The sequence below is a fragment of the Dicentrarchus labrax genome, unplaced genomic scaffold (assembly GCF_905237075.1).
Source record: "Dicentrarchus labrax unplaced genomic scaffold, dlabrax2021, whole genome shotgun sequence".
Taxonomy (NCBI): Eukaryota; Metazoa; Chordata; class Actinopteri; family Moronidae; genus Dicentrarchus; species Dicentrarchus labrax.
Window position 1 is genome coordinate 1575 of NW_026136727.1, and position 14111 is coordinate 15685.

Genomic DNA, 14111 nt, shown 5'->3' on the forward strand with positions numbered 1-14111 from the left:
ACTGACCCCAGGCCAGACTCTGCATGAACGCAGGTAGGTGTTGGGGTGCTACTGCGGGACTGGGAGCCCTGTGTGTCATTATTGTTTTTTCGAGTAATTATGTTTGTTACTCCAGGCTGACAGCAGTCCTCGGGAGCCATGGCATTCACCGTCCTCTGGGGGCAGCGCCTGTGGGGGGAAGTAGGAGGTGAGTGGTAGTCTGGGACTGGGGTGTTGTCCAGAGGCTGTGGAGAGATGTGGTTAGGCTGAGGAAAAGAGGGCTCCGTGTTAGGCAGGTGAGGAGGGAGGGAAAAGAAAAATCCTCATCCGAATCACAATATTTCAGGGGGGAGGAAGGGTTAGAAAGAGTGGCTGTGGTGAAGAGCAGATCATGTGCAAATGTAATTGTGTCTGGATCGATTCTGTTGCCGTAGCGTCTAAGAGCCCATTGTGTGGCTACTGTAAACGCCAACTCGTTGCCAGGGGTGTTAAGGAGATGTGTGATTATGTCTTTGTAATGTGCTAATAAAATGTGCATGTTTTGCCATAACCAAGTGAGTGTGTTTTCTTTGAGTGTGTCTGTTGTGTTTTGTGATGGAGAGGATGGTTTTATGAAGCTGGCCAGTTGGAGTGTTTTGCGTAACATCCCTTTAGGAATTTCGCCCTCCTCAAAAGCCTGCTGTATGTTGTTGTGATGATGTGTGGCTTGTATAAGTTTTAAGTGATGTTTAGCTGCAAAACGGGTGGATGTGTCCAGTGCCTGTTTAATTGGTGTGTGTGTGTTCGTATGTGCGGTGTTGTTTGTGCCGTGTGTGCTGCTGTGTCTGCTTTCCGGTCCGCTCTGTGTGTGGGGAGAAAAAGAAAAAGAGAGAGAGGGAGGGGTCCTGTAAGTTGCAGCCGCGGGTCTGCCTGCTCCCCCCAACCCCGCTCGTGTCGGGGTCCGCTGCCCTCCGCCCTGTGTGCACCCGTGTGTGTGTGACCCACCTGCGTCCATCTCGCTGCATGCGGTTGTTGCGGTTTCTGCGTCATGTCGTTCCGTGTTTCCGGGTTCTCTGTGGAGTAGACTGGGTGGAAAAAGTCTTATTTCTTTTTAATCCAACAGAGGAGGAAGCCGACAGTTGCGGGAGAGGAGGATGAAGCGCTCAGGTAGGCAAGGTGTTCACACCGGGTGCTATTAAAACGTAACTTTTAATGATTTAAATTTAAAAAACCAACGAGGGTCCTGGTTCCGAATAATAAAGAGACTAATTAAAAAGTTTAAGGAGCGGCAGCGGCTCCGCTGACAGAGCAGGATCCCCTGACGTTTCGTGCCTCGCCGGCACTTCTTCAGAGGGGAAATGAAAGGGGGAAAGGGTTAGGGTTAGGGTTAGGGTTAGGGTTACCTGCTGGAGGGCCTGGTGCGGTGGAACGAGAATCGAGGCAGGGCGGCAGTTGAGGGAGGACAGAGGTCGGCGCTGCGTTGCTACAGTGCCCAGCTGCAGCACAGCTTCGACCAGCTGACCCAAGAGCTTCTTGGGCTCACGCTGGTCGACACTTACACCGTGCCCAGGGAGTACACAGGTAAGTCATAAATCTGTCTGAGGTAACGGTAACGTTTAACACCTGTCTTAGGTGTCTGTCATTTAACATCTCCTGACACTCCAGGGACTGATGAGGAGGAAGCGGGGGGGGCAGTGATGAAGGGTTCGGAGGAGGAGGAGGAAGAGGAGCCAGAGGAGATTCGTCTCCTCGAACACCACAGCGCTCTCCTTCAGTCCTCAAACCTCACCCGCCCCCCCCGCTTGGACCTAATGGAGGTGCAGCAGGCTGAGGAGGAGGACGTTATCGGGCCAGACGGTCGAGGCAGCTACCAGCACGTCGTGGCCCTGGCCCAGGCCCTCGTGGAACTGCGCCACCGCCGCTACGTCACTCCCAGGCAAGCCAGAGAGGTCACCGCTCTCTGGCTGAAATTGAGTGACTGGGACAAGGCGGCGGTCACATTCCCCCCACGTCACCAGGACCGGCTCGTCCAGGGCCGATTCAGGACCACCCAGCGGCACGCTCACACACCAGGGGTGGATAGTGTGAAGCGGTAAGCAGTCACAATAAATTTCCGAGCTTTGTTTGGTTCTTGTTCTGTGCTGTCAGTCACTAACTAACTCACTCTCTCTCTCTCTCTCTCTCTCTCTCTCTCTCTCTCTCTCTCTCTGTGTGTCAATGTAGTGCGGTCCTGGGCAAGGGGGCGGGAGCGGCGCAGTCTCCCGATGTGTCGAGGCTTGTGGAGGCTGTCCTGCTGGACCTCAGCATCCTCCACTGCAGTGAGGGGAGGACGATTGCCGGGGTCCGCATTCATCGCTGGAGTGCCGTCATGAGGGACTATCAAACAATTCGAGAGAATGTTTATAGTTGTGCAGCCCTCATGCAGGCACCCGCATCCAGCTGTATGAGGTCAATCAGCGGACCCTGACGCAATGTTAAGACCTGATCCTTTCTCTCACATCTGATCTGAAGTGGCATTGTGTGTGTGTGTGTGTGTGTGTGTGTGTGTGAGAGTGTGTGTGTGTGTGTGAGTGTGTGTGTGTGTGTGTGTGTGTGTGTGTGATGTCATGATTACTAATGTGCATTTGTTACATTCTGTTTTTTAAGGCACACCAAGAGGAGCAAGGCGATGATGAGGGACACCATCGCCATTGCAGTCCCGGGGCCCAGCGCTTCCCAGACTGCAGCGGAGCCCCTGCCTGCCCCACGGACTGTGCTGCAGCAGCCTGAGCAGCCAGACCAGCCCCTCCAGCACCGCCTGCCTGCGGACGCTTCTGGTCTGGCTGCCACCATCAGAGGGCCGCTGGCCCCGGAGCTATACGACCTCATCGTCGCCAGCTCCTCAACTGCCACCACCTCCTCCTCCTCCTCCTCCTCAGCCACCCCACAAGCCTCCACCAGTGTCAGCGCGGACGCCGTCCGTCCACCAGTGCCAGCGCAGAGGCAGGTGTCACCCCCTCCACAGCCACAGCTGCCACTGCTCCACCAGTGCCTAGAAACACTGCCTGGAGGCGCAAGCTCCAGGAGGAGAAAGAGCGTCGTGCCCGGGAGCTGGGAGAATATATGAAACCAGCAAAGAAGGTCTCCCACTTCAACTGCAGGCACTGTGGCCAACCAAAGACGCGGCCGTTTGGCCACAGCCGCTACAAGACGGAGACCTTCTGCTCCCGGGCCGACGGGAAAGGGAGAACTGTGGAGCAGTGGCTGGCAGAGGTGAAGGGGCGTGATGGTGCAGCCCCCCTCCCTGAGCGAACACTTTGTGTGTGTGTGTGTGTGTGTGTGAGTGTGTGATGGGGCAGCTCCCCCCTCCCTGAGCGAACACTTTGTGTGTGTGTGTGTGTGTGAGTGTGATGGGGCAGCTCCCCCTCCCTGAGCGAACACTTTGTTTGTGTGTGTGTGTGTTTGGGAGGGAGGGATTTGTAAATATTGTGTATATAGTGTATTTAGTTAGTCAGTTGTGTTTGTTAAATTAATATTATGTATATAGTTGTCATATATAAGTTATACCTGTTTATTTGTCCCACAATGGGCAAATTCCAATATCTATATAGTTGTATATAGTTGTCTTAATTGTTTTAGTTTAAATAAACTTTTCTTTTTTTAAACCAATGCTTTCTCCTGCTTCTTTCTGCCTTTAAGAAATTAAATAAATATAGGGAAGACTAGGTATCTAGAATAGGTGCCTGATATCAGTAAATCCCCACAAGTTACAGTCACAATACATCATTCCCTCTCCTCACTTGAAACTAGGGTCAAGGGGTCAACCAGGTCAGGTTCAAAGGCTTACTTAGAGACTAGGTGAGAATTGGCCTTTTACAAGTGGACATTGTAAAACAACAGGGGGTGCCGAGGGGCCTTCACTTCTCACCTCCTGGCTTCCTGATTAAAACAACAGGGGGGCTCTTATCTCCTGCGAGAACTTGGGGGTTTGACCGGACTGAGAGAGGGCCGAACTGGTAGGTGTGTCTCCCCCAAGAGGGGTTTCAAAAAAAGGCAAAAAACAGACAGTCAATTCATTCAAGCATTTTATTTGGACAGAATGGAAGGCAGAAAAGCAAAGCGAAAAACCAGACATGTCACTTCATTAGGTTTGTTACAAATACACTTTTTAAAACTACATATGTGTTTCTATGTACCTTGACTAACAGAGTTCTGTATTGTATTTTATATTTTAGGGGACTACGACTGCACATCCTCCTCATCCTCCTCCTCCTCAGCCTCCTCATCCTCCTCGTCATCCTCCTCCTCCTCCAGCTCCTCTCCTCGACAGCTTCAGGCAGCAGAGCCAGTGGCGGGGACCAGCAAGCCCACCCGTTGCACTGTCTACAGGCGCAAAATTAAAGCGGCAAAGGACAAAAAAGTCCTCCAAGCACGCACGGTGGATGGTGGCCACGCGTACTTCAAGGGCCAATACTTTTGTGCTGTGAAAGAGGGCCCTGGAGGACGCACAGTGCAAGAGTGGACCAGGGAACAGCTTGGCCCTGGTGAGCTGCAGAAGCTCCCCAGAACAACAGCCTGGAACCTCAAATGAAGGTATGAGAAACCAGAGAAACCGGGGGGGAAAGTGAGGAAGCCCCACAAACTGAGGATCTGCCAGCTCTGTGGCCAGCCACAGCAGAAAGACTTTGGCCACAGCCAATATGGGGGAGAGCACTTCTGTGCTCTTTATGAAGGGAAGACTGTGGAGCTGTGGCTGGCTGAGAAGAGGTCAAAAAAACATTAAAATTATCCAACTGTACTGTATCATCCAAGCACCTTATATGTTTCATCTGTTCATTGCACCTTATATTTTTTATTTTTACTTTGGACTGCATTATACTGGTTATTTATACATTTTTTATATTGCATTCTATATTGCTTTTTTTGATTGTGTGTGTGTGTGTGTGTGTGTGTTTGTTGTTACTGTGTGTAATGCTGCTTCTACACTGCAATTTCCCTGCTTATGTTATACATTTTTAACCTTTCTAATAAACATTTAATTGATTAAATCCTTGTCTTCTCTATTTAAATATTTTTTAACTTAACTTTTTAAACCTGGAGCCATTCATGAGGCCAAAACCATTCAAATATTAATGTACATTTAACCAAACAAACCTGGAGCCATTCATGAGGCCAAAACCATTCAAATATTAATGTACATTTAACCAAACAGGTCTCGTCGCTTTAAATGCGTGCGGGGCCTTTAATTCTCCGTGTCGCCGCCGTATGATAAGTAGCCATGTGCTCGGGATGACGTAGGACAACAGCTTTTGACTGACACATGTCGAGAGAAGGGGGGGAAAGGGGGGATCGTTCCAATTCTTTGGCGTTATAATCGGGAGAAATAGAAGGAGAGGCTCTTTGGGGCTGCTTTTTATCACACGAGCCCGGGGAAATGCGGCCGACCCGGGGGCCGGGGGGCCGGCTGCGCGCGCCGCCCTCGGCGCTCCCGCACGGCTCCCTTGCTTCTTCGCGCAATATGACCAGCAATGGTCTCTGTATGCCAGCCAATGAGCAGCAGCCAGTGCTGTCGAGCGTTAGTCGAACGTTGTCAGCTCTGGGCCAATGAGCAGCCAGTGCTGTCGAGCGCTAGTCGAGCGTTGTCAGCTCTGGGCCAATCAGCAGCTCGGATTGTCGAGCGTTAGTCGAGCGTTAGACGTTAACGCCCACCTCTTAACCTCACCGGCTGCCGTATGCGACGGACAGAAATCCCCGTGTGTATTTGAGAGAGCAGTGAGATCTGAGAGAGTGAGTAAAACCAAAATAAATAGAATATTAATGTACTGATATAACACAGCGACCCCACTGTACTGTTACGATGTACTGAATGGAGTTAATGTTTTATTACGTTCTGCCGGCACTCTCTGGTTAGCTTATGCTAATATTGAACGTGGACGTCAGGCGTCCTGTTTACACATTTAAACCATATTTATACTTCGAATTTCGACTCCAAACTGTAGTAACTACATCTACAGGGTCTAAGGAAGATAATCAGGTAGTCTGTTTATAGATTAAATACATTGTGAGAGATCGCCAGCCCTCAGAAAAGTAGTAACTAAAATGACCCCATTCACCTCCTTGTTTTTAGTTAGCAAAATCGCGGCTGGTCTGTTTACACATTTAAACCATATTTACACTTCAAATTTTGACTCCACATCGTTGTACCAGCATCCCAAGGGTCTTAAGAAGTGAGCCAAGTTGTCTCATCACGTTTTTAAAGCGTTTCCAGAGATCGTCGGCTCATCACAGCAGTGGCTAAATGCTCATTCATTTCCAACGCTTAGCATGCTAATAGCGATTTATATGCTAACGCATCTAAAGCACAGTTAAACTTTAAATATCAACTCCACACAATAGCAGTACAACATCCTAGGTCTCAACAAGTAAACACAGTATGGGAATACTATTTTAAACACATTTCACCGATCGGTAATGACATCGGCGGCAGTGCTAACTTACGCTAACGTTACATTGGCTCGCTGTTTCACTGCTAACTGATTACTGTATAATATATAAGCTGCCTTTTCGCTGTAGCACATAATCTGTTTAAAGATTAAATACATTTTGAGAGATCGCCATTATGTAATGTAATGTAACGTAGCTGTAGCTAGGATGCTACAGTATAATTACAACATGTGACGATCTCTGAAAACAAAATTAAAGTATGAAAAGACTATACAGTTAATGTCCTTTGAGCCTTAAGGTTATAATATCACCAGGTGAAATCAAAAGATAAAGTTTAAGTGTATGTTTTATACATTAACAATAAGCCTGTTTGTTTAATGGCTGCCAATGCATAGGGGGCTAACCCTGGGCTCATTATTTACCTTTTGTGTCACGTGATGTTAGTTTGTTAACGGTAATGTTTCAATAGTGAATGTGAAGTACCAGTATATCATTAATCTTATGTGTGATATTCCTGGTAATATAGCAGTTAATATGTAGTTTAACCTGTAATGCTCCTTTAATGCTGTGCTGTGTCATTTCTTGTCATTGTAGAAATGGTTTTTGCAAAACTGCAATTCACAGCCTCGCAGCAGCTTCTCCTGCGGGCCTCTGGTGAGGCGGTGGCCTACATCGCCGCCGAGGGGCCACGCGGGGCCGCCGCTGCTGCGAGGGCCAAGAAGCCGGAGGAGGTGGAGAAGGAGGCACAAGCCCACGTCGTCTCCACGGGCGGTGACCCTGGGAACCACATGCTGGTGCTGAGCTGCCACAGCATCCAGTTTGGGAAGTACCAGGGTCAAACGTTCCGTTGGCTCCTGGAGAACGACGTGGGCTACACGGTACAGTTGGTCGCCAGCCACCAGCAGGAGCGGGAGAAGAGTGCCTCCGACAGCCCCCCTTATGGCCAACAAGGACGCTCTCGCCCAGTACTCGTGCACCCACCCGGAGTTCGCTGAACACATAAGATTCCACCGGGCGCACGAGGAGGCCCGGGCTCGTGCCAGTCAGCCCGGGTGTGAGGGCGAGGCCCTTGTTGGCTTTGGGAAGTCTAAAGAGGACACCCTGAAGGACCTGTACGAGTCCTCTGATAAGGACCGCCAAGGGTGAGTGATTGGTGCTACACACAATGGATTGTGAATTGCTGTATGTCATTATTGTTCACTAATGTGATGCCGTCCATGTTGTAGATTTGTCAAGTGGCTTCGAGGGAAGACACTGCACCCTGGGACTGCAATGGACGCCGCCAGGAAGTACATCCTGGGCCGAGACGCGAAGCGGTCGGCAGAGGCGGCAGCTGCGGCTGCTACCCCCCTCCACCCACCAGCAGCCGCAGCATCAGCAGCAGCGCCCCCACCACCACCAGCAGTGGCCCCAGCAAGTCCGCTGCTTCCACCGCGCTGTAGCCACACAAGCCGATCGCCTCCAAGATCGCCGCCGGCGTCCCATGGGCCCAGGTGAGCTGCAGGCCAAGGTCAGGAAGCTGATGACCACACCTGCACAGCCTGCAGTTCGAGGTAGATCTCTTTCTTTCTCTTTAACACAACAGAGTACAGTTCACTGTACATGATTTACTAACCATTGCCCAACCCCCCCCATAGCGGTGTCTACATCCTTCAGAGACCAGCGCCCCTCGGTTCCGCCGCCGCCCCACGCCACAGAGGTGACGGACGAGGAACTGGTCCAGATGGCCACTGACATAGAAACAGGTAACTGGCACCAAACTGGACGTGTCACATTTGCCATCAATATATATTCTTCTGTCAGTGTGTTTGTATTAACTGTAATTGTTTCATTTACTGGTCGCTACAGCTGATGCTTGAAGGACAAAGGTAGGTTTGGCAGGTAATATAGCCATCTTCGTAGGTGGTAGTGCCATCCTCACTCATGTGGCGGTAATGTAGATTTGATTAAACGCCTTCACATGTCTACTTCCCTTGGCTCTGCTGCATCTTGTAGCACTAAACCTTCTGCCCTAATCACTGGCATACTGCATGTCATCAACACTCAGACTCACTTAGTCTTGTCCCATGACTATCATTGTGCTGAATCTATTTTGTTGTGTGTGACTGTGTCTGAAGCTGACGTACAGGTCCTTCAGACTCTCCCGCTCCCGCTGGTGGTGACGCCTCCATCTCCACCTCCTCCGGCACCGTCGGAGGAGGTGGAGATGGAAGAGGAAGGAGAGGAATGTGGAGCAGCCCGCAGCCTCCACTCCTGCTTCGGCTGAGGTACAAACACACACACACACACACACACACACACACACACCCACCTGTACTCATGGACGCACAACTCAGTGGAGTCGACTGTCAAACTGCATGTAGCACCGACTCAGCCTCCTTACAGTGTGTTTGTTTGTTTGTGTTGTTTTTTTCCTCACAGGCCCGGTTGCCTGAGAGCTGGCGGACAGCTCTCACCGTGGAAGAGCAGGAGTGGATCGGCCGGGAGCTGTTCCAGCCAGACAGCAAGGGGAGGACTAAACTCACCACGGACCTCAAGCTGTGGTGGGATCCCCCTCAGCCCCGGCCGAGTTATACTCAGCCACCCGCCTCACCAGCTGCCTTCTTCGCATGTCGGCTGTTCCTCTGGACGCCCCCTGCGTCTGAGGTAGGCACGCCACCTCTGCATCTCACATCACCACACTGCGCTCTTTTCCTCCCATTCATCTGACTGATTGTTTTCTGTCTCTGCTTGTGTGTCTGCAGGACTACAGAGGACCAGATGACCAGCCGGGGTACCTGGCCGTGGTCCAGTTGGCCACGGCCTTGGTGGGGTTGCGTTTCGAACCGGCCTTGTCCGAGGGGAGGGTAGATGAGCTAATCAGGCTCTACGAGGCCCTGTCAAAATTCGACAGGGACCGAGTAGTTTACCCTCCCCGCTACAGGGACAGGCCAGCTCGGGGGCGCTTCAAGGCAGCGAAGCCTAGCCGCACCAGTATACCTGGTGTGGAGAACATGAGACGGTAAGGCTACACTTCCATCACACGTTTCCCTGACGTACACACGAGCTATTGTAATGTTCACAGCATGCTCATATCCATCATTGTTTTTGTCCGTTGTCCGCAGCTGCCTGGTCGGACAGACCTCTGGACCTGCCAGCAGTCCCAGTGCAAGCCGGCTGGTAGAGGCAGTGTGCATCCAGCTCTGCCGCGTGTGCCCCTCAGGCACCCGTGTGAGCGGTGCCCGGCGGTCGCGGTGGGACAGCATAACTGCTTCGGTACCAGCACATCCGGGACCTTGTGCTGGGCCACCAGAGGCTGATGGCTCGGGCGCCCATCCAGCTCTATGAGCTGAATAGCAGGACCCTCTCGCTGTGGTATGTTTGATGCTTTGGACAGTGTTATATGTTATGGTAATGACATGCTTGAATTACATGCTCTCAAAATTGTACATGTAACCAAAATACTATGTTGAAATCCGTTCTCAGGTTCACCAGGACGCAGCGGGAGAAGGAGATGGCTGTGCTAGCTCCAGGCGTTGCAGCAGAGGGACGACCACCAGCGGTAGCGGGCTCGGCGGCGGCAGCGGTGGCGCCAGCGACAGCAACAGCGGCAGCGCCGGGCCAAGGAGCACCGGCGGTGGATCGTCCTCCGGCAGCAGCAGCAACGGTGGTGCCTGCAGGCCAGGCGACGACAGCAGCGGCAAGGGCGGCGGTAACTCTGGCAGCAGCACCGGCTGTGGCAGCACCGGTGTCTGTGTGCAGACGGCTACTGGCGCCTTTACCGCCTGCCCCCTCAGCTGCTGTCCTGGCCGTACCACCAACAGCTGCTGCAGCAGCTGCAACGGGACCTTTGCAGCTACACAGCCTCTCCTCCTGGACCTCTCACTGCCCCAGCAGAGTGTGAGGGTGCTCCCCATCCCCCCCCCCATCCCAACGCTCCCTCGGACAACGCCAGCCCCACACGTCCTCCCTTTGCCGCTGGCCGCCGCACGTCACGCCGGCCCTCAGCTGCCTGCACTGCAGCTGCTGCCAGGACAGCAAGGACAACAAGCAGTGCAGGCAGCACCTCCTGCTCCTCCTCCTCAGCCTCTCTCTACGTACAAAACTGAATGGCTGAGGAGGAAGAAGGCCGAGCAGAGGGCAGCGGCACCGCCAGCAACAGGTGTCTCTGCCCGGGCCGGCGTGCCACAAGTACAGAAGTGCAGGAAGTGCGGCCAGCCAAAGCGGAGGGAGACCGGACACACCCGTTACGGCAGTGGACATTTTTGCTCTGCTGCGGCGGGTAAGAGTGTGGAGGACTGGCTGAGGGAGATGAAGGAGAGGGACCAGGGTCGAGACCCGGACTGATTTCGCACTCTTGCTGGGGCAGGTGTATATAGTTGTTTGCAGTGTTGTGTGTGTGTTTTTTTTTAAAAAAGACATTGACTTTCCCCTCCACAAGGACCGGGACTTTGCCGCAGTGTGGAGGCTTTCTACCAACACCGGTCCACCCACCCTGCCACAACTCTTCTACAGCACAGTGACACTCTGCTTGGAAAAAAATGTGTGTCCCATTCACACCTGTATAACACGCTGTCATGCCTCTGTGCTGTTCTGATTCTATGCACTGACAAGTCTTATAGGCCTGCTGTGTGTCTGCTGCCTGTCATATGGTTTAAGGGGGGGAAATCATTGTGTGTCCCATTCACACCTGTATAACACGCTGTCATGCCTCTGTGCTGTTCTGATTCTATGCACTGACAAGTTTTTTTATTTTTTATATTTTGGACATGTGGGTATGTTCATTAATGTGATCACTGTTACATCAGTTACATCCAGTAGCTGCGACGCAAGATATCGGACTGCCATTTGTGCTGGTTCATCTGCTGTTGCCACTGGCTCTGTTGCTGCCAAAAAAATAAAAAGCCTTGTATGTACAGGTACTTCACACTGTAATGCCCCTGTGTTATGTATCCATGCATATCTGTGCTGAGCTCTTATACTATGTGTCTGCCTGCTGTGATTGCCTTGTGCCACTGCTCTGTTCTGCATCACCATTTATTATTATTATTATTATTATTATTATTATTATTATTATTATTGGATTGTAGTTTAAATAATCTATTTTGCTCTGTACTTCTGCTGTGTTTGATGTTGTTGTTGTGAAGATGCAGAACACAACAACAATATATTTAATTGATATTTATTTCACTGAAGAAAAAGGGGAAACAAATCATACACAGCATGTAACTTTAATTTATACATAAATAATTTATTTACCCTTTTTTACTGAGAATTGTATTTTATTTGTAAAGCCCTTTCCACACTGATATGCTGCACTGTCCTGTATCCTGGACATCTGACTTCATATTTCAAATAAATTGTCATCATTTTATACTGGTATCATTGTTCTCTTGTCCTATATCAAATTTAAAGCAATAAACACTGATGATACATATTCTCAATAAACACTGATGATACATATTCTCAATAAAATGAAGACACAGGAGATAAACCGTACTGTAAATGAAAAATCCATTTATTATTGCATTGCCTGGCCTTGGAAATATGCAAATTCATTATCATTTATAGACTCTATACAACGGTTCCAAGCATGTTTTAATCATTTTTTTATATTTAGAGAAGACATTTCGACGCTATGCACGCGTTTCGCAGTTTGCCTCCGTCGGGATTCGAACCGGCGAGCGGGAGTGCCGTTCCGCACGTCGACCGCGCGTCTTTTGCGCTCTAGACCAAACCAGAGAAGAACGCTGGGGGAGCGCCTCTGGGACAGCCTTCGTCTCTGTACCTGTGTTCCACATAAATGTCCCCACCTACCGATTTCAGAGGCTATCATTGGCTCATGCTCAAATGGAACAGGCCAATGGGTGAAGGCCAGGTAAACCCCATTGGTCTGTTCCATTTGGGTGCTGTGCTGTGATTCGACAGCTCGCCGCATGTCCCGCCCACCCCCAAAGCCACAGCCACGGTCAGTGTCATTCATTCATTCGGACTGAGCGGCGTTTGAGTGAGCGGACGGACGGACATTCACACAATATTATAAGGTTAGACAAACTTTATTGTTTGTAAAATTATGTGCTACATTGAAAAGGCAGCTTATATATTATACAGTAATCAGTTAGCAGTGAAACAGCGAGCCAATGTAACGTTAGCGTAAGTTAGGACTGCCGCCGATGTCATTACCGATCGGTGAAATGTGTTTAAAATAATATTCCCATACTGGGTTTACTTGTTGAGACCTAGGATATTGTACTGCTATTGTGTGGAGTTGATATTTAAAGTTTAACTGTGCTTTAGATGCGTTAGCATATAAATCGCTATTAGCATGCTAAGCGTTGGGAATGAATGAGCATTTAGCCACTGCTGTGATGAGCTGACGATCTCTGGAAACGCTTTAAAAACGTGATGAGACAACTTGGCTCACTTCTTAAGACCCTTGGTATGCTGGTACAACGAGGTGGAGTCAAAATTTGAAGTGTAAATATGGTTTAAATGTGTAAACAGACCAGCCGTGATTTTGCTAGCTAAAAACAAGGAGGTGAATGAGGTCATTTTAGTTACTACTTTTCTGAGGGCTGGCGATCTCTCACAATGTATTTAATCTTTAAACAGACTACCTGATTATCTTCCTTAGACCCTGTAGATGTAGTTACTACAGTTTGAAGTCAAAATTCAAAGTGTAAATATGGTTTAAATGTGTAAACAGGACGCCTGATGTTGAATGTATGTTAATGAATGGGCACAGTATCATTGAGTACAGTAATAGACTGTCAGTAGGATGTAAACAGTGCATGTGTAGCAGATTACTGACTTAAATCTTATTTCTTGTCTTTCTAGAAAATGCAGCCTATTTTCCGCTTTGAGGCAAACCTTGACCTGACCCTGCGGGCCTCTCAGGAGGCGCTGGCCTTGAGCCGCCGCCAGAGGGGGGGCCTCTGCCTCTGCCACTGCCCTGGTGGTGGTTAAGACCCCTGAGCTGGTGCGCTCTGAGGCAAGAGACAGGGTGGTGCAGAAGGGAGGTAACCCCACCGATCACCATCAGGTGCTGGCCGAGAGCGAGCTGCAGCTCGGCCAGTACCGTGGTCAGACGTTCCGGTGGCTGCTGGAGAATGACGTGGGATACGCAGTCACCATCTGTGTGTCCCACGAGGGAGAGAGAGACAAAGGGGGCACTAGTCAGCAGAATGCCCTCATGGTGCACAAAGACGCCCTCGTCTCCTACGCCAGGCTGTTCCCGCCGATGGTGGCAGCCATCGACAGGCGTAGGATGCTCGAGGGCAATCCCCAGACCATGAGGGGCGTGGACGACACGCTGGTGGGGTTCGGTGTTCATAGTGACCTGACCTACAAGACCCTGTACGAGTCGACGGACCGTGAGCGGGCAAGGTAAGTTGTTTGTTTGTTTGTGTGTGTGTGTGTGTGTGTGTGTGTCTGTGTGTGTGTGTGTGTGTGTCTGTGTGTGTATCTGTGTCTGTCTGTGTGTGTATGTCTGTGTGTGTGCGTGACTTTTTTACCCATTGCATTTCTGTTCTCTTTTTTAGCTATGTACAGTTTGTGAGGCAGGCGGCACCCACAGCCAAAGCGTCCAGGTTGGTGGACTTAAAAAAATATGTGCAGGCCCGGGATGCAGAGAAGGCAGCCCTGGCAGCACAACCACCACAGCCACCCCTGGACGCTGTTGGTCCCCAGGATGGACCCTCGGATGCTGACCTGCTCGCTGCCGCCATGGAGGTCGACCCGTGCAGGGATGC

The 14111-nt window shown here is 50.6% G+C and overlaps 3 protein-coding genes across 3 annotated transcripts; all 3 read left to right on the forward strand.

Annotated features, from left to right (window-relative positions):
• Positions 1 to 1649: 1649 nt before the first annotated feature.
• Positions 1650 to 3231, forward strand: LOC127359460 (uncharacterized). The gene is made up of 3 exons (XM_051393244.1): positions 1650 to 2050; positions 2182 to 2406; positions 2605 to 3231. Exons 1-3 carry the CDS (start codon positions 1656 to 1658, stop codon positions 3062 to 3064), a joined length of 1080 nt encoding a protein of 359 aa, XP_051249204.1. The 5' UTR covers positions 1650 to 1655; the 3' UTR covers positions 3065 to 3231.
• Positions 3232 to 4026: 795 nt separating this feature from the next.
• On the forward strand, positions 4027 to 4985 carry LOC127359463 (ADP-ribosylation factor-like protein 6-interacting protein 4). The gene is made up of 2 exons (XM_051393248.1): positions 4027 to 4085; positions 4173 to 4985. Exons 1-2 carry the CDS (start codon positions 4037 to 4039, stop codon positions 4526 to 4528), a joined length of 405 nt encoding a protein of 134 aa, XP_051249208.1. The 5' UTR covers positions 4027 to 4036; the 3' UTR covers positions 4529 to 4985.
• Positions 4986 to 8232: 3247 nt separating this feature from the next.
• On the forward strand, positions 8233 to 10200 carry LOC127359459 (uncharacterized). Its single transcript, XM_051393243.1, has 6 exons — positions 8233 to 8249; positions 8582 to 8648; positions 8803 to 9027; positions 9126 to 9382; positions 9486 to 9735; positions 9847 to 10200. Exons 1-5 carry the CDS (start codon positions 8233 to 8235, stop codon positions 9706 to 9708), a joined length of 789 nt encoding a protein of 262 aa, XP_051249203.1. The 3' UTR covers positions 9709 to 9735; positions 9847 to 10200.
• The last annotated feature ends 3911 nt before the right edge of the window (positions 10201 to 14111 follow it).

Excerpts from the sequence above, each read along its gene's own strand:
- LOC127359463 (XM_051393248.1), top strand. The coding sequence starts at position 4,037 with ATGGAAGGCAGAAAAGCAAAGCGAAAAACCAGACATGTCACTTCATTA. Across the intron at positions 4,086-4,172 it reads CAGACATGTCACTTCATTAG|GGGACTACGACTGCACATCC; the intron begins GTTTGTTACAAA and ends TTTATATTTTAG.
- LOC127359460 (XM_051393244.1), top strand. The coding sequence starts at position 1,656 with ATGAAGGGTTCGGAGGAGGAGGAGGAAGAGGAGCCAGAGGAGATTCGT. Across the intron at positions 2,051-2,181 it reads GGGGTGGATAGTGTGAAGCG|TGCGGTCCTGGGCAAGGGGG; the intron begins GTAAGCAGTCAC and ends GTGTCAATGTAG. Across the intron at positions 2,407-2,604 it reads CCCGCATCCAGCTGTATGAG|GCACACCAAGAGGAGCAAGG; the intron begins GTCAATCAGCGG and ends CTGTTTTTTAAG.
- LOC127359459 (XM_051393243.1), top strand. Across the intron at positions 8,649-8,802 it reads CCACTCCTGCTTCGGCTGAG|GCCCGGTTGCCTGAGAGCTG; the intron begins GTACAAACACAC and ends TTTTCCTCACAG. Across the intron at positions 9,028-9,125 it reads GGACGCCCCCTGCGTCTGAG|GACTACAGAGGACCAGATGA; the intron begins GTAGGCACGCCA and ends GTGTGTCTGCAG.